General features: G+C 42.7%; 1 protein-coding gene across 7 annotated transcripts in view; it reads right to left on the minus strand.

Moving 5' to 3' along the window:
• LOC119738340 overlaps positions 1 to 22,983 on the minus strand; it is an 80,313-nt gene that overhangs the window by 15,245 nt on the left and 42,085 nt on the right. For 6 of the 7 annotated variants that reach the window (XM_038213193.1, XM_038213194.1, XM_038213190.1 and 3 more), the window contains 10 exons: positions 18,654 to 20,051; positions 17,783 to 17,885; positions 16,684 to 16,775; positions 15,639 to 15,971; positions 12,016 to 13,332; positions 8,335 to 8,526; positions 7,760 to 7,916; positions 4,103 to 4,204; positions 3,250 to 3,433; positions 2,354 to 2,531 (listed from right to left, as the gene is read on the minus strand). In XM_038213193.1, the coding sequence (XP_038069121.1) occupies positions 2,354 to 2,531; positions 3,250 to 3,433; positions 4,103 to 4,204; positions 7,760 to 7,916; positions 8,335 to 8,526; positions 12,016 to 13,332; positions 15,639 to 15,971; positions 16,684 to 16,775; positions 17,783 to 17,885; positions 18,654 to 20,051 (4,056 nt within the window). The remainder of the gene's footprint in view (positions 1 to 2,353; positions 2,532 to 3,249; positions 3,434 to 4,102; positions 4,205 to 7,759; positions 7,917 to 8,334; positions 8,527 to 12,015; positions 13,333 to 15,638; positions 15,972 to 16,683; positions 16,776 to 17,782; positions 17,886 to 18,653; positions 20,052 to 22,983) is intronic. The other variant, XM_038213196.1, reaches the window with a different exon arrangement.

Here is a 22,983-nt window from a genome sequence, read left to right on the forward strand (position 1 = left end):
CAGTGTATTGGCAATCCTGTAAAATTTAGAGTGCACTTCAAGATGTTTTTGCAATTTAGTCATTGACTGTGTTATGACTCCGACATAGCCTTTTCACTTTTTCAAGTGGCAGCCATCAGGCTAACTCAAAAGCCAGGCAAGGGAAGTCCTCAAGTTTGCAGTGCGGTCACATGGCCACCGCAAAGAGCCAGCGATTGGGTCTGATTGGGCTGCTGGCATGCAGGCTACATCTGGGCCAGAAGTAGCGCTCAGGCTAACTCGAAAGCCAGGACTTATTGCAGTTACAGAGCTGGTTATTGTGACTTGTCCAATCACAATGGCAGCATGCACGGGGATTGGGCAGTAATGACTCATGAAAACAATATTCACGTTTTTTCTACACTTCTTTGTGACTGTTGCGACAGCGTTTTCTTTGGACTGGCTGAACAAAACTTCGAACTAAATGGAGGTACCAGTGTGGGTATTTCGAGTTATATAACCGACATACAGATCCTCGTCATTTGATTGGTGGAACTCAAATCACAAGTCATTCGTTATCACTGCCATTCACGCCGGGGCTCAAAAAGTACTATCCGCCCATGGGGAATGGGAAATACTATTGAACAGTTAGGATCAGTCTTGTTCCATGACGCGGTATTTGTGTGCAAATGCATGCTGGTGTGCGCGTTCAGCGTTGCGCGTATTGTTTCAAGGAGCCAGCGCTACAGCGTTGGGTTCAAACATTTTCGTGAAGAGGTGGTTTGGAAGAGAGAAATACATTTTTCACTAATTTTGTATTGAAATAAAAGTTCAAATATATCAGATGACAAGGATCTATATGTCAGTTATATAAAACAAATATTGAGTGGCTTTCAATTGTGAAATGGGAGGAATATTATCGCTTGGTAAAATCTGGACTTTTCCAGTTCATTCAGCTTTGCCTCGTGAAATGGAAAAGTCCAGATTTTACCTTGCGATAATATTCCTCCCATTCCACGCTGATCCACTCACTATTTGTATATTACGAGTTATTCATGTACATAAAATCCTATTCTCTTGACGGGAATGAAGTGTTACTTATATGGCGATTTAAGCTATCAAAGTTTGAGTTATCGTGAGTTTACTGTGTTGCAAATGTTGATTCTTTGCTTTCAGGCCATTAGTCATTTATTCGTTATCTGCAATGGCTTATCCCCCCCCCCCTCCCCAAACCCAAAGCCTGGATCCACCACTGGAACCTATGCCATGGCAATATTCATTAAATAAAAATTGGGTTGGTAACCTATTTCGGCTGAGCAAGTTTTTTTTCTACTTGCGATTGCCAAATTCTGTTTTTAGCTGCTCGGTAAAATGATCCGTGAACGCTTCTTTTGCAGGTGACATATACATGTAATTCCCCTGTATCCATAGGCTAAAATGCAAGCTGGGACAGTGAGTTTCCTGACGTGACAAGGTTGGATTGGGGGGATGGGGGGGGGGGGGACGCTCTTGCCGCCGAAAGTACAGGTGTCACGCAAAGGATACGAACAATCAACCCTCGGACTACAGGTGTTGAGTGATGTCCAGGTGCACTGTATTGTGCGACGCAAAAGCAAAAGCACCAGGGAGATCAGAACTGTTGAAGGGAATCATGTTCGAGGCAACCCCTGCAGGCACGAGGCGCTGCGCGTCGTGGTACGGCACGCTGCGTAAATCAACAAGGAGTTGGGGGCGACATTCACAGGTGGGTAACTGCGCTTGACTTCCAGCAACAGGTCCGCAAGGCCGGCTTTGCGTGCTCGTGCAATGGCACGATGATTAATGCTTACAATGACTTGTTACTTTTGAGGTGTGAAAACTTTTCAAGCCGTGTCCTCGACGCAATTCTCGAGAGCGCGTTTACACCTTGCACTACCACCTTACAGCTAATAGGTTGTGCAAGGCACCGACAGGGCCTTAATTGCAAAGTTCTGTGTCGAAGCTCTGACAGAGCCAGTGCCCGTATTTTTTTTTAGCCATGTGCCTGCTATATCTCTGAGCAAATTTGTGTTGTCAAGCAAACAGCTTTCTTCAATCGCATTGACGAATTTTATGAGAATAAAAAACTGTTGTAATTTGTTGAGAAAAGAGCAAAAAAAAGCAAATCTTCTGTCTTTGCCGCAGTAACATTACGATCAATTTAAAGATGGGAATATCATCTTGTTAAAAACTTATCAAAGTGATCAAAGCTGGTAATAATCTGGAATGAAACTAAATAGATAAAGGCTTAAATTAAGTCATATGTCAACAGCTATTTGACAGATGGTCTTTGGTCAAACTCCTTAGTTTGAGAGAACAGTTTTTGAAAGGTTGGCGACGCCCTTTTTTTAAATTCAGGGAAGCAAACTGAACTCACCTTTCTGTTTGTTGGTGTCCTTGGAAGAAGGAGACAGACTAGGCGAGGACTTGGATTTCGATTTGGACTTGGATTTCGATTTGCCTCCTGACGATGAGGAGGAAACGTCCTCAGATGTTGGTGACGAGTCCTGGACGTCCTCCTTTGACTTGTGCTTTCTCTTCTTGGATTTGGATGTCTGATACATGGAGATCAAAATAACGGAACCTGAGTTTGTTGCAACTTTATCATGAAAATGAAACAAGAGTTAATTCACTATTGGCAAAAACCTCAATGTTTGGCTTCTGCTAGATGAAAAACAATGTCAGCATCCTCAGCTCTTTCTACAAACAAGGGGATTTCGATGCTACCAGAGCATTCTTATTTTGGATGAGTAATGACTGTTAATTTTTATGTTTTGCTACAACTGAGGCATGCTAATGGCTAGTGGATTTTACAGCTGGTTTCAATTCCGTTAGGTCGAAAAGTTATTTAAAGTCTCAAAAGAAGCTGTTCAGATTGTGCATAAAGGTCACACATTGGTGCGTCAATACAGCAAGATGCAAGTGTGTACAGTAAGCGCAATACATGTAGATTTACGGTGTGAATTGCATTTTTCGTAAGCGTCATTAACGTTAATCTGTTTTTCTGTGTAGCCTGGTTTTCATTTTGAAAATTCTCCACAAATAACATTCAAAACCTTTCTTTTTCATTGTCTGAGAAGTCACTAAAAAGTTATACATAAAGTTGCTTATGGGTACTCGATTCCATTTCTGGGACCAGTTTCTGACATCAGCAGTTGGGTACTCGGGTAGCTGGTTCTGATGCACAGCCCTACTGACTCCTTTTATTGGGTTTGGTCACATATTTTCCGTGCCCTATTCTTTGTAAGTGCCTTTACTCTGATGGATACCCACCTCACTGTGCCCCGCCTTGGCCTCTTTGTCCTTCTTGCTGCTCTTCTTCTTGTCTTCCGTCTTTCCCTTCTCTTTGTCCTCCCGGTCTTTCTTCTTTTTCTTCTTGGGAACCAGGAACGGGGAGCTCTCCTCAAGAGATGCAGCTGCTTCCAGGAGGACAGCCGTCGATGACTTGATGATGGGACTGGGGGTGCGAAAAAATGAGGAAAAATTAAAATCAATACAGATCTTCGTGAATATTTTGTCTGGCAAGGCAAACCATTCCACTATTCCAAAATCCAAATTTGATATACTGCCAATCATTTCACAGCTCAGAAAGAACAGACAGACAAACTTAATGAATCCATGAATTGGTAGAAATATGTCTGTAAAATCATTAGCGAGGTTTTCCCTTTTTAAAATTTTTTTTATTCTGAACATAAATTTGGTCTTTTTGGATTAAACATTATGCATGGCTAATGCCGTGTAGTAACTACTAGGCTATGGCTTGTAATTACACATGCCCCTATGGAGGTGGCAGTCACAGCCACTTCTAATAGACATCTGTTACTACAAGCCATTAAGGTTAAAGAAAAGTATTATTATGCCAAAACATTAGGACTGAAATAGTCAAAACATAAATTCAAACCAAAAGGTTATTTTTTAAAAGGTTAATTTTTGGTATTAATTTGATGTTTTTATTATTCTGTTTTTTAAAAATTGACAGTATATAACAAATTTGGATTTGATTTCTCTTCTTTTACACCTAAAAACCTACATCCTGCATTAAACACACTGACAACATTGACAGGACTGCACGTGATATAACGGACGTAGAACCCACATACACATGCAGATGAGGGCAAGAATTTACCATGGGCCGCTTTCTTGGTGGGACTCTTTACTGATTTTGCGTTTTCTCGGTCGGCCCGGGCCCCGTCGCCTGTCTTGGTCCAGGCTTCTCGAGCCCTTGTCCCTTCAAAGAGAGCGGAGTGACTTCAAATTACTTCAGACAAAACACTGGGACAAACAAGTTACCGGGCTTTCGCTTTTCACTTTCAAGGGAGGAGCCAAAAAAGTTGATGTGGTGGGGTACGGGGCTAAACTACAAATAAGACTACCTGCAAGGTTAGTACAGCTTGTTCCGGAAAACACAAATTCCTTTCAATTCATTCAAAACGGCTGTTCACTGGAAAGTCTTTTCATGTATCTGGTCTACACAATGGGCCAGATTTAGCCCATTCGTTACTGTTACAAGGTAACCTATACAATAGCACTGCCAGGCTCTCTACACCAGTCAACACCTAGTCTGGGGTGTTGTGGTCCAATGGTTACAGCGTACGACTCTTGTGCTGTGGTACATGAGTTCGAATCCTGACCGTGGGAACATGGTGCTTGAGCTCCTGAGCAAGACGCTTTACCATTATTGCTTCATCCTTCGGATGGGACGTAAAGCCGTAGGTCCCGTGTTTTGTGTAATACACGTTAAAGAACCTAGTAACACTTATCGTTAAGAGAAGGGGTTGGCCCCGGTGTTTCTGGCAGTGACTGCTTAATGCGCCGCAGCACCTTGTAAACCATTATAAAGGTGCTACATAATGGTTCTCATATTTTTCATGTACTTCATTTGCCTGTTTTTAATAATACATGTAGACATAATTTCCAGCGCCTTGAGTACCTAATTGTTGGTAGATACGTGCGCTATATAAGACTCCGGTATTATTATTATTACGTCACAAGGGACAGTCAGTGAGTCATGTAGTGAGGTACCGGTAAGTACAAAGAGAACACTAGTCCAAACAAGTAACAAATTCACAATTTTCCAACGATTTTGTTCAACAATTTTTCCTCATGTTTTGTAAAACACCCTCTTGCCATATCGATAGTTCGTGTGTCGCCCATAAGGTGCTAAAAATCCCCTTTTCCTGAGATAAACATTAAAAGCCTAACACCGTTTAAAAAATGAATACAACTAGAAGCTAATTGTTAATTTGTAACTTGTTCTGAAATCGTCATGATTTCCTTTTTCCCACATGTTATGACTGCTGACAAATTATTGTGTGAGGAAAAGTTTTAACACGGACTAGAACTGGTGCTGTGACCCACTGTATTCAGTTGGAGCTCATTGTCCATTTCTACCTCGTTCTAAAATTATCAGAATTTCCTTCATCTGTACAGGTTATGCATGCTTAAAAAAAAAAATTATGTCTCGGGACATAAACAATACGTGGTACACGACCTACTTTACTTGTCCTCGTGGGACAGTTCCAAAGAGTTGCACTTTCAGACCGGATTCCAAAAATGAAACCACATTTTTTTTCCCCGAGCTATTATATCATAAGTTTTCCAACGGCCCCGATGGATAAAGATCCTCCGTTTCTAATCACCCCTATGATTGAACCTGACAGGGTTATGATTGGATCAGTCAGTCAAAGATTTCACCAAATATACGAGTCTTGTTTTCCCCAAAGTTCATCCTGTCGACTCGGGCGGACGTGCCGTAATGCGCATCAAATGCCAAACAATGCATCATGTTGTCACTATCAATAAACTCAAAAACACACACACACACATGCAGTCACCAGCGTGCACAAAAAAAGGAGAAGCAACGTTTCAGCACGTTTGCGATTCTGGGGAAGCCACGAGCCTCGCTCGTTCCAAGCGATTGTAATCTTGTAGCAATTTTGAACATCCTGGATGTGGCATTGATTAGCTGGTTCCCATCCAGGTGGTGCCCATGCTTCTCTAGTCAGGTCGGCTCGGCACGGGCCAGTCAAAAACTACAACCGACTTTTGTCGACCACCGTGCGGACTGTCACGTCGCGTCTAATGCACGTTTGCCGCTCTTTTGCTCATTTCCTGCGATTGACCTTGGCTTCCTGTGGGCCATGTGTTTTGGGTTGTAACGAGACAAACTGCCACTACTGATAAGAAGGAAACATCAGGAGTATAACCAGAGTAAAGGCTTATGCAAGATTCTGGAATCGACACTAGACGAGGGACAAGGTGACCAGTTTCCATTCTTTTAAGCTCAACAATGAATATTTGGCGAAACGCTATGTAGGTAGACTCTCACTACCCGAAATGCTTGAGTTGCCACATAGCTTTTGTGCACTGCCGAGGAAGGTTCTCACTTTGCCCTCGCCTGCAAGTCATTATCTAGCAAACATGGAGCAGTGTTGTAGGTAAGTCCATCACAAGTCCATACAAGTTCTCACAAGTCCATCACAAGTCCTCACAAGTCTTCACAAGTCCTCACAAGTCCTCACAAGTCCAACAGAAATCCTCACATGTCCTCACAAGTCCAACACAAGTGTATTACAAGTCCTCACAAGTCCATCACAAGTCCTCACAAGTCCATCACAAGTCCTCACAAGTCCATCACAAGTCCTCACAAGTCCTCACAAGTTCTCACAAGTCAATCACAAGTCCCTATCAAGTCCTCACAAGTCCTCACAGTCCTCACAAGTCAACCTGTCCCAAGTCAAGCCACAAGCTAGTCAAACGAACTGTGACAAAGGCATTCCTTTGTTATTTGTCTTTCTCTGTGACTTGTGACCTGCCTTGTGAATTCGTTTCTGATTTACTTGTGTCCAGACGTGTTAACTAACTTGTGACTTACTTATGATCAGACTTGTGAATTCACTTAAGATTCACTTGTGACCGGACTTGTGACTGGACTTGTGATGGACTCGGCTAAGACACTGAAATTACCACAGGTTTATAGTCAAAAGCAGGCATGAAACTGGGAATTTAGGGAAAAAACGGGAAAATTCCAAACCACACAAGACTCTGTACAGTATTTTTCAATTTGTAAAGGCATTCAAGAAAGTAAAAAACGAGGAAATCAGCAGATCCGAGGAAAAGTTGCACGCCTGCAAAAAACCTTCCAGAGAAAGACAGTCATACAGACACAATTTCAAAGTATGCACTTCCGACAGACAGAAATATACTAGACAAATTTGGCGGATACGTCTAGCTGAATGTTTCGACAAGTCTGGCAAGATTTTTTTGAATATTTGCTCACAGACTTGTTTCAGCATGGGATATCTGAATTGGGGAAGGGGGAGTGAGGGAGCACGTCAAGAACTTTTCCGCACTGTTGTGAATTAACAGATCCGGCTGTCTCATTACTAGAGGAAAACAGAAAATCCACGGATGCAAGTACATGACATTGAAACCAAAGATTAAAAAGGGAAAACTAGTTAAACAAGAGCACGAAATAAGTCAGGAGGCAAGGAACCAATTACATGGAGCTTCCAAGCACAGAAACTGGCTAAGCACCAAAAATATTTGCTGAGCAAAATTAGGTTACCAACCGGAAAAGTCATGCGAAATATGCTTTTTGTGACGGGTACTTGGCTGACTTTTGCTTAGCACATACATTTTCTAAGCAAGATTTTTTGTTTAGAAGCTCCATGACCCTCCTTTCACTCAGCACACACTCCTTGTCTTCTAAATGTTATCAGAAACTCATATTAATGCTTGTTATAGCTGTTCATTGCCAGGCCGAGCATCGGACTGTACATACTTTTTATCTTTCTTGCGTTGTAGCTTGTCCAGCTCCCGTTTCTTCTCCTGATATTTCCGCTGGAGTTCGGCCAGTCGTTGGGTCATCTCCACCTCGTTGGGGTTGAGTATGTCCCCCGGGCTGGCGAAACTGTCCACTCCTTCACTGGATGTACTCCCTGAAAGGTCAAAGGTTAATTGTGACATGAATAAATCATGAGGTCAATTGTGTATGCTCAGGCATCTTGTCTGCTTTTTTAATTATCCTAGGAACAATGTCTGGAAATCTCAAACCTTGATGGTCCAAAGAAATTCATTTAGTGTCATTTGGAAAAATCAATATAAACCTACATGTATATAAGAGTGGCCACTCTTATATTCCAGGAGAATGTAAAGAACTGACATGATGCCAGCTTAGAATTTTCAGTATCACTATTTTGGGGTGCTAAAACACAATGCAACTGTTTTTGCTGTTTTCACAAGGAGACAAATTAAGAGTTGAAAGGGATTTGACTTTTGTCTCTTTAGGAATACTCTGATGACATATCCCACATCCCCCCCCCCCCCTCTCCCCCGGATTTGCACTTAAAGAATTACTTTTGAAAATGAAATCCGTGGGCGACGTGGGGCAGGACTGGCTGATAAGCTGCAACGTGTTGCCGCTGGCAGAGGTCAACGCACTGGCTGTGTTGCCCTGGAGAGGAGTGCCGTTGTCCTGGTGACGGGCATCAAGGAGATAGGAATCATCTCTCGTTTGCGACGTCTGCGCAGCATTGGTCTTGTCATTATCTGTTTGGGTGAACATGCATCACATTATTGAGTTTTGGAATTTTGACTTGACACGTGACTTTAAATGTTTGTTGAGTGGGTTATACAATGCATCATCTCTGCTAGTGCTGATAAAACTTGCATAAACCAGGGGTGTGAGTGACCACTGATAAAAATAGCTGAAAACAGCTGAAAAGGGTGTAAAAAAGCTGAATTTTGGAAATCTCCTATACTTTTGTACACAGCAAGTGAGGAGAAAAAGCTGAAATCCAAAACAAAAAAAGCTGAAATCAGCTAAAAAGCTGAGATTTCACACCCCTGATAAACATCACATGTTGTATGAAATGTTAAATCATGTGTTGACAATACTGAAAAGCCCACTGCACTTTTCAACCGGTCCAATTGTTCAAGCATCAATTGATTAATTATTGACAGTCAAATGAAGAAGGAATACCAAGTGGTTACAGAGAAGCGGCGTAAGTAAAACTCAAAGTTTGTGTCACTCCAAGACGTCTTGTACATTGCTACAGCCATATGAGCCTGAACTAGTTTCCTTACAGCAAATTATAAAGATAGCACACATTATTTTTCTGCTGAGATAGTTTCTGTTCCTTCAGATCCCTTGTGTAAGCACTGTCTGTACCATGACAAAATGGTTTTGTAATTGAAATTGACTTCAGAAACATTGAGTGCCCTAGTAGTGTCTGCTGTGCTTTGCTTGAGCTATGTATCAAGCATCAATCCATGGTTTAAGGTGCAATCTGAAAATTGTACAAGTTCCTGAACATTTTTAAAACAGTGAGAAGCCTTTAAGAGACGGTGTCATGCAAGATTATTATGCACTAAGCTTTTCTCTCCTCTATATTTGTTAAAATCTGAAAGCTCACCTTCTCGATACATATTCACATCATTAGTTTAATTTATGAACTCAGTTTTATGGTCTCGTCTCTCACCAGCTGGTGTTTTCTAGGTTGTGTCTTGTGTGCCCGATTGTCCTTTGTCATGTATTGTCACTGTTTTTTGGTCATTGTACGCGTGTCTGTCAATAAGTTAGGGTACACAAGCAACTCGCTGTTGTCGTAAATTTGCTTATCCAGTATTCAAGATCTATGTATATTATACCCATCTAATTTCATATTTGTTTACTACATTTGCTTATATGAGATTGTAACACTCTATGAAAAATGGCAACATTGAAATAAATTTTCTAACGACGACTACTACTATTACTACTACTTTGGGGATGGGTGTGAGAGGGATCATTTGTTTTGTAATATGGAAATTATGCTTCTCAACCTAGTACCTTCCCATTCTAGATACAAAGCTTGTGTGGTGCACTTTAAGCTGCCCAAAATTTTCCCAATACACTCTGCTTATCTAAACTCCTCATCTGTGGCATTTACTTGCTGTGATAGAACCACACGCCTTAATAAACAACACTCCGTTTTGAGGCCCCTCCCAATGGCCTCACGGGCCGGAATGGGAAGTGAATGTGCCGATGTGAGGCAACCGTTTATCACGCAGCTTCAGCCATTCAGAACCTTCAAAAGACCGAAGCTTCGCCGGTATTCAGCACCGTGGTAAATGTCACTGCTGTAGCTCGGGGAAACCGGACGACAACGCTGGAAGTTCTTTTATTTGGCACTACCGGCGCCCCTTCTTTTAATTGGCAAGTGCCTGTGACATTTCTACAGGTTCTTTATAACTTATTACGGCTATGGTTGAGAGCACGCTTGCATTGTACAGAGAATCAAAGCTAGCTGAAGAAGCTGATGTTTATGGAGGCCCATGCAATGAAATACAGTGCCTTCCTCCAAAGGTTAAGAAAGCAGAAGCAAAGGTTTTGTGCTCAGGCTTGGCTCAAAGGGCAACATCCTCTGCCAAAAATGTCTCGGACTTTATTAAGTCAAAAAGTCTGAGAGTGCTTCAAACAATCCTCAATGTACATGTATGCCATAAGTTTCATACACTATACAGGGTGGTCGAAAAAACAACACCACAACGGCATACTTTCACTACCTTGAGACTCAAACCAACTGTACCAATTGATGGAGAATCCTTTTAGAAGAATTATGATTCCCAAATCTCCCGATTCAGTCCAGTAGTTTTTGCTGCAGAGCCTATTTTGTGAAGCACACTTCTTTCATGTGGGTATTATTGCATAACAATCCCTCTATCAAATACAATGTAAGTCAAATTCCCGGGCGTGGTTTAGTAATTCATCGGGACAAAAATGACCCCCACCTTGCTTAACAAAATAGGCTCTAGAACAAAAACTACTGGACCGAATTGGGCGATCTTGGTTTCATTTTTCTTCTAAAAAGATTCTTCACGCATTGGCATGTGGTTTGAGTCTCAGGGTAGTGGAAGTAAGCTATTCCGGTTTATTTGTTGAACCACCCTGCATAAGCAGATATTTCAGAATGCAACAGTAACAGTGCTGTAAAAAAAGAAGAGGGAAAAAAATGTCCATGGTACTTCTGGTGCTTCACACCATGTTCACACAGACAGTATTTTCCAATTCTAATCTGCTGTGCTTTCCTGACATTAATGTTACACAATGTACTTTTCCGAATGTGGACAAAACAAAACTGAAAGTGAACATGAAACTCTGACTAGTTTTAAAAGGGAAGTCCAGTTAATTTAGACGCGTATGCCTACTAGATCCGGTGCGGTTCTTATCTCTCGATGACGCAGGATGTTTGAAAACATTCAGATCTAATTACTGATGAGTCAGGAAAAAAAGATCTTCAGAAGTGGTTGAAAGAAAAACAAACTACAGACTGAAAATATTGAAGATTTCTCAAAAGATTTCAGGACTGAAAAGAGACCATTCTGTGAAACAACTGTAAAACTCTCAATGAAAAATGTGAAAATAAGGAAGGCCTGACATGGCTGTCATTGTAGAATCTTTAGAATGAAAGAATTTATTGCAATTCTAAGCATCTTTCAACCTTTCACAGCAAGTTCCCTTTTTTGCAAACAGCGAAAACGGTTATTACTTCTAGGCACACATGAAAAACAAAAGTATTTTTTATACAAAAATCATCACCAAGGGGTAACAAGGCAAGTGAAGTACACAACTATCTCATTGCCCCACTTGATTGTTTGCCGTGAAAAACTTGACTTCTTTGTCACAAACGGTGTCTATTGCTCCTAAAAGAAACACAACAATGCAGCAAAAGTTTGTGCTTCTGGAGACAAATGCCATGTTTTCAACTTGAGGATGGGGTTCGAAACCAAATCAGACATCTTTGGCACTTCACAAGAGTTTGACCCTGTAACTGCCAGTAACAGTAACAAAATCAATATGTTGAACATTTTCTTGTGAAGTTAAAAAAAAAGCTGGGAACCAGTCAAAAGCAGTATAGATCACATGGCATTTTGACTGGTAACCCGCTATTGCTTAGCAAACTTTTCCTGTGCTAACAAATGTGTGTGCTTGCTAGCTACTATGAAATTAGCACCTGATTATTTCGGAGTCTGTGTTTAAATTTAAAAGCAGCTTACCATTACAGACGGAGAAGACTTTCTGCTCAGCGACCTCGCTCAACAATGCGATGCCCTCGATGGCTGCCAGCTGGTCCTGATCCAAAGCCTCCATCCGGGATGCAAAGCTCTGCGTGGTCGTCAAAACGTTAGAGATGAGGGAGTCCTTGCCTGGCTCCTCTTGAATCGGGGCTGGCGGAGTTTCAAGCGAAGGGACCTCGGTGTCTAAAGGGGGCGTAGTCAGAGGAGTAATGGGTATTACCGTCTCTGAAATCATTTTCTGCGTCATGGCTGGGTCCAAGCTCATATCAGTTTGGATTTCAGTTGACGACAGCACAGCTGAACTCAACATGTTAGTCCTTGGGTCTACAATCATCGCACTAGTCCTTGACTTTTCGACCAGTTTGGTATCAGCAACAGCAGGTTCTGTTTCAGAGTTTGCTTGAGTAGAAGAGTTCTTGTTCTCCTGGTTGATTTTCTCACTCTCCAGCATCGGGCTGTCGCTGGCGTCATCGTTGACAACGTCGACAATGATCAACTCCTGATCTTCACTGTCCTCTGTCCTCAGAGAGGTGTCCATTTCCTCGTTCTCCTCCGTCTCTTCTGATGCTGCAGGTTTCGTCTCATTGGAGTCATCCACGCTGGCTGGGGTCTCAGAGGGGGATGTCTGGACGCTTATGCTCTTCAGAGCAGTCTTCAGACTGCTGTCCAATTTGGTGTTTTTGTTTCCGTCCGAGCCGGTGCTGGATTTTGTCGTGGTTTGCTTCGGTGAAGCCGTCGAGGCTCCAGATTCAGTTCTCGGAGATGAGCTACAGGAGACAGCTGGGAATACACCTGCGTGGTTGTAGAGGTATTGCACTTGTTGTGGTGGGTAGACGTAGGAGACTGGCGGTTGGCCTGGTAACGACACACCAGGTAGGTATGGGGCGTGGGGCGGTATCTTAAGATTGAGGACGTCGTGATGGTGAGATGCCGGCTGCTTTTCCGTGTGACTTTCTGACTTTGGCTCTCCGCCCGAACCACTTTTGTGACTTTTGTTGTCACTTTGAGTTTTCTCCCCGCCACCCCCACTGCTTTTGCGGGATTGCTGTTCCCGTCTGCGCTGTTCTTCCCTCTGGCGCTGCTCATCCTGTCGGTACCACTGGGCCAGGGCCTCCTGGTGCTGCTGCAGGGCAAAGTGGTAGTCGGCGTTGGGGAGCGGCTGGTCCTGCCTGTGGGTCAAGGGGTGGGAGGCCTGGTGTGGCAAGGGTGGGGCAAAGGAGGGCTGGTTCAGGACAAGTTGCTGCAGCTGGTGGCTGTGGGGCTGCAGGTGGGGAGGGACCAGGTACGGCCACATGCCTGCAACAGGAAAAAAAAACACAAATGAGTTCAGATGTAATTATACATTGCTTTGACTTCAAATTGTTCTACCTGTTTTTTGTTTCTGCTTTCAACTTGCTCAAGTATGATGGGATGATGCACAATGATCACAGTTTTAAATGAGTGGCACACTAACAGAGTTTCAACCAAGCTTAAACAAATATTAAAAAATAACGAGGTGTCCAGTTTGTGGAAAAGAACTGTGTCATTCACTCTCTGATGGAAAACCTTATTGATATGACTGAGTGTCAAAAGTGCTTTGCTCTCCAAAACACTGTCCATAAATCCCAACTTGCACTATCATATCAAGAGCAATCCAATATCACACAGTCGTTGGGAAAGGCTATTTCATTATTTTACCTCGGTCTCAAACAATTACGAACAGGGAGCACCTGCAAAGGACATACGTCAAAGAAACAGACTGCTCTGCCTGGGAACAATCATAACTTACATCTGCAGTCAATCACGCCGAACATGTGAATTGTGTCGCGGACATGCGGGCAACTTGAACCAGCTTGAGCAAGGGGATCTGGCATTTTTTGCAAAACATGTTCACAGAGCGACAAGTACGACCATTTTTGTTTGTTCTGCTTTGGGTTTAAAGGCATAGAGGCTCATTATTTTTATGCATTTTGTTCCTTTCCAATAAAAAAAACACCACTCAAAATCCAAAAAAGAATGTTGCAAACCTAAGCAGTTGAGGTTTCATTTCAGTGGATGTTATACTTTTCAAGAAAACGGTGGAAAACCATGCACAAAACAAAATTTCTTTGATAACACTCTTTCAAAATCAGTAAATTGACTAATTGATGGAAATCACCTACATTTCTAGATTTCCTCTAAATGACAGCAAGCCAGATGGAACAATTTCACGGCGTGTTTAGTATCAGTACGATCTTTAAGTTTTTGTGGGAAAGAATGTAGTATCCAGACGCCACTTCTTTTTTGTGTACAAAGTGTATGGAGAGTTGAGCGCCTTTTCAAAGGATTTTTTAACAAAATTGGAAATGTTTCTCAGTCCCATTTTCATGTCTTTTCAACATTTTTGCAATGACTGACCTTCAATGAGATAATATCTGATGAAAAAAGTGGCGTCAGGATGCAATATTTTTTCCGCTTCTTGGTAGTACTTTAGTAGGGTACTTTTGGGATAAACATACATGATCCTTTATTCCTTCAAGGAAGCAAATAAGTCATGGTCTAATGTCTGCGTATGAACACTTCTGACCTACCCATCATGTTTAAAGTCAAGTTTGCAATAAAACGGTATCTGATTGTGGCTAAATCTGCTGGCGCCATTCGGTTGCTCGATGGTAAAAGTTGCTTGGTCACAGCGAGTGAATACAAAGGTTACAGCACTTTGTAGCCATGCACTAAACAGTAAACAATCCCTACGACTGAGTTGTGTGTGGATGTTAAGGGTATTACAAATTCAAAACGGTAACTTAATTGTGTCTTGATGAATGTCGAGTCTGAGCTTGGATTTGAAATAAGTGGGTTTTTTTTTTCTCGGCTGGGTTTTATGGAGTTGCCAGAAGCATAAAGTTGTCAATGATGTTTGGCAAATACGAGTTGCTAACAGAAACACTACAACTTTTGTGAAAAGCCGCTCGCTGTTTTAGGGCTTAAAAGGAAATGTGAAGAGATTCTACAAAATGAATCTTAAGAATTTTTTTTCACAAATTATTTTTTTCATGCGCATATTAAAACATCACACACTCAGCTCTTCATATTGATATATCAACCACTTTGACGTCCTGATGAATATGGACATTTTGACAGTTCTGGGGGGGGGGGGGGCTTTCCCCTCAAATTTTGTCTAGCCCCACCCCCCCCCATAAAAAAATCCATGAAAAAATTGCACTAGCAAAATGTAAGAACATAAGAATGTGATGTACATGCGAATGGTCTCCCCCTAAATAAATAGTCTCGAGAAGGGTGCATTTGTACACTTTTAGTTAAGGAGTGTGCCAGATTGTAGGATTTTAACAGAGCTCCCCATTGAAAATATGGCACGAGCCCCCCCCCCCCTACATTTCATCACGCCTCCCTGAAAAAAATTCTGGATCCACCCTGCTAGCCCCACAAAAATATTGGCTCTAGAACCACGCCTGCCTTGTGATGAGTAAAAATGTCAACAGTTTCCATGGATTTCCATTGTGCAAGATTTGTTGAAAGGGATTGAAAGTCAAAAGTAGCTCTGACGACTTCAAACTCATTTTGTGTAAGTGGGTCACAAGTTTGGTTGAGCAGTTCTAAGTTAAAGGATTGTGGTGACTGCTTACTCAAGTTGGGCGGGACGCTGGAGTCCGAGTGCACGGCCGGCACCTGAGGCACGAGGACCAGATGCCCAGTAGCCGGATCCCTGGCGACCTGCAGACCCGCCGGCGGAACCTGTAGATGGCTGGACGCACCCTCACCGGCTGCGGCATGCAGGGCCGTGCCGGGGGGCGTGGTCAAGCCAAAGGGATGACCCAGCCAGAGGGAGGGGGCGTGGGGTGGGCCCGGTGCCCTGGGGAGCCAGGGGGGAGGGAGGGCTAGGTGGGCTGGGTGGGAGGGGGTCATCCGGCCCTCCGTGGGGTCAAAGTGGTGAGGGGAGGGGCCTAGACTGGCGCCACCTGGGTTTGTTACAAATAAAACAAAACACATTTGCAATGAAAGACGCATGCCAAAATACCTATCTTAAACAAAAAAAGATGCTTTTACATTTGAAATACTATGCGAATTATATTACATTTTAACAAATATTAATCACACTAAACTTGTCAAAAAGTTAAAAAGTGACATCGCATTTTCAAAACTTTTCACATTTTTGTAAGAAAACAAAAACTCAATAAAGAATACAACAAGGGATAATGTATATTTTCAAGATTTGATGCTGTACCTGTGTAAATGTCAGCGGTGGGATACACTCAAAAAACATTCAGAAAAAATAAAATTCTGAAGGTGCATTCTGTGCAAGAAGGAAAAAAGGTCTTTTTCTGCTGGTAGTCACTGGCAGTCTGCTCTTTGGTAAGTGAAAAATAGTGGGCAAACTTATTCAAATATAATGGGCAAACTTATTCAAATAAAGTGTGATGACAATTTTGCCTTTGATTTTTCAGTGCAAGGGCAATATTTGTGGTATACAGCTAAATTTCAGTTAAATTCAGTTCAAATTTACCTTTAAATAACTCATTTTTCTTTTCAAATCGTTACTCAAGCACACTACAACTGAAAGTGCAGACTAGTATCAGAACTGATATGCACGCTGCTTTGCATTTTCAGCCATGCGTGACCCAATTCACATGTCCGATTCAAAATCAAGATCCGGTGAATTTGTTGACGCACCTGTGACAATGAGGTTGGAGCCTAGGTCCCCCGGGTACCGGTGATGATGGTACTTCGTCGGCGGCAGCAGATCGGTTGCTTCCCTGTGAGACCTGCAAGTTGATGAATGAAATAAGAAAAAAAAGTGAATATGATATCGGAAACATGAAATCTAAACCTCGCACACACGCAATTTTTTCCCCCTCCGATAATTTTCTTCAAAGGTGGCGTAGTGATGAAGACATCTCAATATTGCCTGTGGATGATTCATTATGAAATGATAATATTCATATGAAATGATGTCAATTTAATTCTAAAACCTAAAAATCCATTCACTATTACAGTTCCGAAGACAGTACCGTGAGGCATTTGTCAAGTTATTTTTACTGCCTCTCTGCCACTCCCAACCCAAATCTTGTTCCCCTTGTACCAATATTTTCTTCACAATTCAAAACAAATGTGAGCAGATACGGTATCTTCTGTAGAAATGAACTTCTTTCATTCTTTTCTGTTCTTTCTACTTTTGTAGCCAAACACCTTGAATGAGTCTTGGCCTTGTGTTTCGGTGAAAAAGTCTTGGCCTTGTGTTTCTTAAAAAGTGTCTTCACTGTTTGGGTCATTCTATAAATTTAGGGTCCAAGTGTGACATTTTTCTTGTTTCTGTTACCTTGGTACTTGCAAGAATTGTTAAGAATGACTTCAAATGATTTTCACTTTTGGGGTAGGTAGCTTGCTATTTGTAACCAATCTTGGGCTGCATTAAGGAGTAGCAAAAAAGTAAAGTCTGTCACAAGCAATACAGCAAACGACTGAGAATATTTCTATTCCCCCTGGATGGGATGCCAGTTCATCGCAGGTTACTCCCAAGCTAATGCCGCTAATCATTTATACTCCTGGGTGGAGAGAGGCAAGTAGGGGTAAAGTGGCTTGCCTAAGAACACAACATATGATCAGCAGCTGAATTCGAACCCTGACCCTCTGATCATGAGTCACGCACCCTAACCACTAGGCCACACTCCCCTCTAAGGAGTGAATCAGAAAAATAAAATCACAGATGTCAGATGCAACAGGGATGAGGAAAAAAGGTGGACCCAAAATGTATGGAATGACCAATAATTACCGTGGTGAGTGTTCCCTGTGTTTGCCATCTCTGTCCACTCCGTGTATGGCCCTGGATCGAGCCCCTCGGTCCTCAGCCTCATCAGAACCAACATGGGGGCTGTCTGTTTGATGCATTGATATAAAAATATGAAGAATTAGTGGTTGAAGACCAAGTCAGCATGTGTGCACAGGTAGGAACATACGATCTGAGATTAGATTTCTTAGCAATGGTTTCAGACCAGGCTTGACTGCACTTTGTAAACTCTGAGAAATGAGATTTCAAAATGTTTGCACATGTCACCCTCCAGTACAAAAACCAGTCACTTGGACTGATTTTTAAAACTGGGATTTTGGGTTCAATGGAAAGGACACTGACTAAGCCTTCCAATAATGCACAGAATATGGGAATCAGACAAAATCTGACAGAGTTATAGGCGTTTTCAGTTCCCAATTCTCATCAATAATCTATGTATTAGAGGCTGTATTATAGGCTGTATCTCAAAATACGGCTGGCGATTTCCGACCGGTTTTGTGCTGGGGGTCACATTATGTATTTTTTTTTATGAGATATTTCAGCTATAGGGGCATACTAGAGATATTTGTTAATCAGAACACGAACAGCAGAGATCATTCACAGACCCAGTCATCTTTTGTCTAAAAGCCCCAAAGGCAATAACCGCAACATTTGCTAAGAGGGTGTGTCCAGTGTTTAGTTTCACTGCATACAATGGCATTTTCATTTCAAAACCCGTATTATATTACATTTCCAATGTTCAGAGCAGAGAGTACGGATGTGCATTGAACTATGAGATTTGTGCATTTGTTACAATTGTACTCTGCAATGAGAATGAAAAGTCTCAATTTACAAAGAGCCTATCAAAGAGCCTTACTTCTTTGTGTAGTGATGGTGGATGGCCGTCCCTGGCTCACACTGTCAGAATCCTGTCTCTTCTGAGCCACGGCTATCCCGACGGGAGGATTACGACCGTCACTCCCTTTGGTTCCCGGCGTCGACCTGCCCTGAGATCCAAGGCTGTCCGAGGACGTCTTGCTGCCATGGCTCACGGACTTGTTGCGGTTCTCAGTCTTTGTCTCGCTGCTTTGTTTTGCAGCTTTGCCACTGGTGCCACTGCCGCTACTGCTGCTTCCAGGAGATGTTCGCTGCGCCTCAGAGTGAGCCTGATGCATTCCTGCCGTCAAGACGGACCGTAGCATACTCTCCTGCGGAGCTGTGTACGATGGGTAATCCCTCCCCCGGCTGTGTTCAGGCATCGGCTCTGGTCGGCTGTCCGTCCGGGGTGAAGGGAAGCTGGGTTGATGCGGCGTCCTGTGCATCATGCTTGGATCCAGCTTTGGGGGCTCCGAGCTGGAGACTCGATTTCCTGGATGCTCGTAGCAGTAGCCACGCTTGGCGGCAGCCATGTGCCACTCCAAGTAGCGTCGCTGCTCTTCGGTGCTGTACAACGTGGGTGGGGCTTCCAGTTTGTTCCCTTCCCTGGAGGATGGTACCATGCTACTGAGCGGCAGTGAGAAGCCAGCCATGTGATGGGGATAGCTGTGCATGCTCGGCGTCGTGCTGATGATGGCCGCATCGGACGTCCGGCACGTTTCTCTGTGAATTGAATCACTAGGCGTCCTGTGTGTGCCCTCCATCACCCGATCCTTCCCACTGGCAGAGAGCTCTGATGGTGAAAGATGATGGTCTCGACTCTCATGAGATGGTTTACTGCTCGAGTGCCCTTTCTTCAATTTATCATGCTTATCCGACTTTTCACCTTTTGCTTTGGTAAGAGTTGATTTGGAGTCCAGACTTTCCTTAATCTTGGCTCCACAGTCCTGATGTGAAGATCCTACTTTTGTCCTTTCAGTACCCACGTCTCCTTTGGGCAAAACCACTATCTGCTCCTTTGTCGACAGCGATGTGCCAACTTTGGCAGGCTCCTTTTTCAAGGATACTTTCTCTTTCTCCTTGTCGCTAACAAGCGGTCCGTGATTACTCTCTTTGCCGTTGGTTGAGGTTTTCGTTTTCGATTCCTTGACTTGCATGGTCGCGCTGGAGGCTGGTCCGGGGATGAACTCCCCCAGGGCGGGAACAAACGTGGTGGCATGGACCTTGGAGCCGTCTCGTGGGGTCTCTCGACCGACCTCCCTCTCCAGGCTGAGATGCCCCGTGCCATGGAGGTAGATGGGTAGATGGCTGATGTAAGACGGCTGAGTCTGGGAGGAAGGGGAGGGCAGGGATCCGTGAGCAGGAAAGGAAATTGGCTTGGAGACCGATGATGTCACACCTACAAATGACCAAAAAATGTGAAAACTCAGGTTTGAAACGTAAGATTCAAATTTTCAGGTGAGCGTAACACAATTATGAAAACTGTTGAAATTTAGAGCAGACATAAAAAGACTCGTTCATTTAATTATCACAGATTTTGCACCCTACTTCATTATAAGCTCCTCCCCAAAATAATAAGGGTCGCATGCAAAATGTCAAGAATCATGATGAAAGACATCATCCTCTTCAGCTATTTAACACTTGCTAGTTAAACAGGTGGTAACTCGAAGGTTACCTTGAGGTTTAGGTTACCTTGAGGTTTACCTCAAGGCTTTACAGGGTTTTATGGGTTACCTTGGGGTTCTACCTCCAGTTACCACTTGTTTAATTTTGCATTCTCCCCTAATAACAATCAACAGATATTCTGGTATGAATGTTACATTAACTAAGTCATTTGACATCTGAAAAGCATTTTCTTGACTTCCAGAAGAGGGGTATTGCTTTTTACATGTAGGTAATTTTGGGTGACACTTTCCTTTTCTCTGTTTATTTCAATATGTCATGGGTTTATAGCTTCTGAATAGCCTAATTAAGCAAGAAGTTGATATAAGACCACAAACATACAGCGAATCATTAACTTCGGGCTGGATAGGTCAGAGCAAGTTCTGGTGAGGGCTATGGTTAACCTTATAGTTCAACTAACTTCACTCGAATGCAGCATGGGTGGACTATGCTAGTCGACTATTTAGAACCGGAGCCTGGGGCATGGTTCCATTGCTGGTTACCGATAGCCACGCACATCATAACAAGCAGCTTGGAACCAGGATCATGATTTTTTGCGATGATGTTTTGAAAGCGTTTGACAGGAGTCATTCGCATGTTGGTATAGACATAGACAGCCATCTTCATAGGCAAATTATCTGCGTATTCAACACCATCAGGTGCGTGTGCGTGCAGTGTGCAAATGTTATAAATATGCGTGCATGTTGTATCATGAAAATTTGCCTCTAAATATGCCGATGACAATCTGTAGGCAGCGACGTCATTTGAGTGATATCTATTAGTGCGCAGGCATAAGTTGCATCACGATTCAACCACAAGTTGCCTATTGGTGCACACCCAACTTGCTCTCAGTTGTTAGAGCACTTGTGTAGATTTCAAGAGGTTGGCAGTTCAAGTGCATCTCCAGTCAATTTTTTTATTTAAAAGCATATGATAGACATGTATTATCCATCGAAGACCTTTCCTTTCACCACCTGTCGTTTTGGTTGTCTACTGGGAATCCTAAGAGACAGCCGTGTAATTTTTAGGATCCTGTGATCTTACCCACTCACGAAATATTTATAAATTTAAACAGAAAAAAATTGCAATCGTTCACATTTCCCTCAGCAATGGATTTGCATGTTGCTAAAACTATTTACAGAAATTTCTTTTTCCTGTGACGCGACAAAAAAACAACATTTGCGAGTCTCTGGTGGATTTGTTTCCAAGCCAGGACGACACACCACAAGACATTTGAGATGGACGTCTCTGCATCATGCATTACGATGTCACTATTTCCTTTCCTTCCTGATGCTAACTGGATAAATGCTGGAGATTTTCCCCCATATATCCCTTACCCCCTCCCCGACTCACGCTACAATAATAAACGTTTCCCCTTCTTTCTTTCCTTTACCCCCTCTCTCTTTTGTGCGGCTCACTCGCTCCAAATCTGTTTCAAATTTGTGGCGTTTTGTCAAGTAATGTTCCCCGGTTTTCGTGCGAAGTGGCCGAGCGTAAAAAATAAGGAAGTTGACTCAAAGCCCCCCGGATGCTCGGAGTAGCGATCCCGGGAGCCGTGGGGAGGACGGGTCCAATGGTAATAAAAGTCTACTCCCACAGTGGCCCCGAAAGCCTTTCACGGTGTTTTGAAAACTTTAATTTCAGAATAAATCTCCCCAATTTGGAGGGGGAATCTTCGGAGGCTATTGCTGAGTCACTAACTGTTTTACTGATGCCCTGAAGAGGGTATCGGCTAGTGACGTCTGCTCTTCACTCTGCACATATTTTTGTTTTCAACACTGGCTTAGAACCCGAGTAGGGCCAAGTCTATATTCTGAGCTGTGCAATAAGCGTCTGCTTTGTAATAACTGATTTACAAGGACTGGAGCAGTTATGTATCCCTGAACTGCATTTAGCAATAAAACTTGAAAGGTTTTTTTTTTATCTGTGACAGTCCTAGAATGCTGTTACATACCAAACTTATTGTTAGGATTGAGACGGAAAAAATTGTATTTTTTGGCGGGCTGTATTTTTTGTCTGTTTTTTTTTTTGTGTCTGAGGGTCATTCTAACATAAATACTATTAAGATGGAGTTTTGTGTCGGGGTGAAATACCTTTAAACACTCGAAAAATGTGAGTGGTCTCAAGGAGTTGATGAAATATGGATAAGTTATGTGGTTTTCAAATTAGGTTTTGCCCTTCACCGACGTTTAAACACTGTATACTCAGTGTGTTACCTCCCGAGTGAAAGTTGGAAAAAAATCACTCGGGTGGGACTCGAACCCACGACCTCCTGCTTTCTAGTGCAGATGTCGTACCACTCGACCACCGAGCTAACAGGATTGGTTGGCTGGTTCGAAGTTTTCCAACTTTCAATCGGAAGGCAACACACTGAGTATCCAGTGTTTAAATGTTGGTGAAGGGCAAAACCTAATTTGATAAATACTAAACTTGTGAACCTACATAAAGTATTCTGCACGTAAAATTGTGTTAAATCAATTTCAAGTCTTTGCAACCAAGACTCAGAATAATGTGTGTAAAGCTGACGTTCCTCAAGTGAACGGTAGTTTTCAGTTTGTTTTGTGTCTCTAGCATCATTACGCCTGTTAAAAATTAAAGGCCACAAAATAGACAGCAAGGGCATGCATGTAAAGGCGTTTTTAGAGAAATACTGTACTCATAAATTCAAT

This window comes from Patiria miniata, unplaced genomic scaffold, assembly GCF_015706575.1.
Source record: "Patiria miniata isolate m_02_andy unplaced genomic scaffold, ASM1570657v1 HiC_scaffold_3, whole genome shotgun sequence".
Classification (NCBI taxonomy): Eukaryota; Metazoa; Echinodermata; class Asteroidea; order Valvatida; family Asterinidae; genus Patiria; species Patiria miniata.